The sequence below is a fragment of the Penaeus vannamei genome, chromosome 5, assembly GCF_042767895.1.
Source record: "Penaeus vannamei isolate JL-2024 chromosome 5, ASM4276789v1, whole genome shotgun sequence".
Classification (NCBI taxonomy): Eukaryota; Metazoa; Arthropoda; class Malacostraca; order Decapoda; family Penaeidae; genus Penaeus; species Penaeus vannamei.
This window is the reverse complement of record NC_091553.1, coordinates 7334506-7336733: the sequence shown is the minus strand read 5'-3', so window position 1 is coordinate 7336733 and position 2228 is coordinate 7334506. Positions and strand designations below refer to the sequence as shown.

General features: G+C 45.2%; 1 protein-coding gene across 9 annotated transcripts in view; it reads right to left on the bottom strand.

Annotated features, from left to right (window-relative positions):
* Nucleotides 1-384: 384 nt before the first annotated feature.
* LOC113800403 (latrophilin Cirl) overlaps nt 385-2228 on the bottom strand; it is a 269428-nt gene continuing 267584 nt past the window's right edge. For all 9 annotated transcript variants that reach the window (XM_070121772.1, XM_070121778.1, XM_070121770.1 and 6 more), the window contains one exon: nt 385-2228. This exon is cut by the window's right edge and continues 784 nt beyond it. In XM_070121772.1, coding sequence (XP_069977873.1) covers nt 1834-2228 — 395 coding nt within the window. In that variant the 3' untranslated portion in view covers nt 385-1833.

Sequence of the window (2228 nt, the reverse complement as noted above, 5' to 3'; positions counted from 1 at the left end):
TAAAACATTCTCAATTCCACTTTGCATCAAGTTAATTTGTGCGATAGTAATTATGAAAATGTTCACGTCACTGTTATTTTCATAAAATTACCGCAAACAAAGGCTTACCACCTGGGTATCTCCAATACTGTTAATATAAAGCAATATTGTAAATGCAACATTACTGGGGAGAATAAATTTGCTTTCCCTTCGTTGCAAAACTCTTGTATTTCCATCCGTACCTCATTCTATGTATAATACCAAAACAATTTCATTTTTTCTCACATGATTCTGTATGACAAAGTATTGCATTTAAGACTTACGAAATAGATAAACGATAACGCAATGTCTGCAGTACCTTAAGGAATCCATGACGCGTGCATTAATAACAAACAAACCAATAAATCCATTTAAACATTTTATTGTCATATTTTTACACTGATTATCTATTCAACGTATCACAGCTCACAAGTTGGAGAAGAGATGATGGCAGGCGCGGGTCCCAGGGGTTGGCCAAGCTTGTGGGAGCTACCTACTTTACATTCTTCCAGCTTAGATTCACACTGACCTGAATAAAAGGAGTCTAAGCTGGAGATTTAATATGGATCCACAAGCACAGTGTGTTTACTCCAACACTGTAGGCGATGTGCGTGGGCAGACAACGGACCTGAAGGTACAAGTTTGTCCATAAGGATGAGATGATGCAACGAAAATGCAGTGATGCCACAATGAAGTTAACTGCCCACCACATGACCCTGGCTTGCTGTGGACCAAGACCTGCTGCGGGTGATGTAGGTGAGGCAAAAACCGGGCGACCGCGACCCGAAAGCCATCGGTGACAACCCGGGGAAGCTACAGGTGAGTTTAAGTGAGGCATCAGCCAACAAGTTACCTGCTGACAACCGGTGACTCTTTGGAACCATACCTGGCGATCCTTCGGAATCACAGCTGGCATTCCCAAGAACCACAGCTAGTGACCTCCTGGAACCACAGCCCGTTACTCCCTGGAACCACTGCCGGTGAAGTATATAACATAAAAAGTATCAGTGTTTCTCTTCCACTAAGCAAAGGAAAGGCCCGTTGGAAATGACTCTCGAAGACTCTTCTACGTCTAGAAGCTTTGGCTTTTCATTAAGAAAACGTACATATAAATATATTCTATTTACATCATTATATACATCCAAATATTTCCTTTATACATGTACACACTCCTCGGACCGAAAAAGGCACTTCCTCTAATAGCCATTCACGTTAACTGGTGTGATTCTGAAGCGAAGTATAGAGCACTGTGGCACTGAGGCTTGAACCCAACGTCTGACGAAACTAAACACTAAAACTCTGGAATGTAGCACACTTAACAGAAATATAACACTTCTTACATATAAAAATCACAAAGGCTTCGACACCACTTTCACAGAGCTACAAAAGTTCCGCGGTGTGTAAAAATAAAATGAGACCAATAAATAAGAAAGTACATCGACTAGTTATCAAAGTTGCAGGAAATCGTGTCCGTTTCCGCCATGATGCCCCTTTTGCAGCTGAGTGCACTACTTAGTCTCTTTGTTTTCTCGCGCACTCTTTCAGGCTCACAAAAAAATGGAAATTGAAGTTTACAAATACTTAAAACAAGAACTCCAAACGGTATGGAAATACGCCTTGCACCATCAAGGATAATGCCAACTGGATTTGAGATAGTCGGTAACTATTCAGACTATAGAGTTCCAATCGTCCAGCTGGAAAGCACAAGTGAAGAAGTAGTCTAAAGACAACTCGCTAATGACTCAAGCCGGCATTTTCTTACATACTCCATTTATAAGACCAAAGTAGTCTCCACTGCAGCACACACGAACATCACTAACACTCGCTGAACTGCTGGGGTCTATAGTGCGGGCCCCGCGACACCACCACGTGGGCGGGCTCCCCGTTCAGGGTCTGGGATGCCACAAGGCCTCGTCCGCCGGCCTCGTGGATGACTGGCAGGCTCTGTGGCGCCTGGGGGTTCGAGGGCGACGTCAAGCGGCAGACCACCTGCTCCCCGTTCAAGACTGCCACGGTCATCAGGTTGTCGCGCGAAAGATGCTGTTGTGCCTGCTGCAGCTGTTCCAGATCTCGACTCATCTGAGCTGCGTTGAAGTCCCGTAATCTCTCCTCACTGAGAGCGAACTGTTGGTCCTGCGGGCTCCGAGGGAAGTGGTGGCCTTGAGCGTGGTGATACGGAAGCAGGGGTCGGGCGTCGCCGTAGCTTCTGG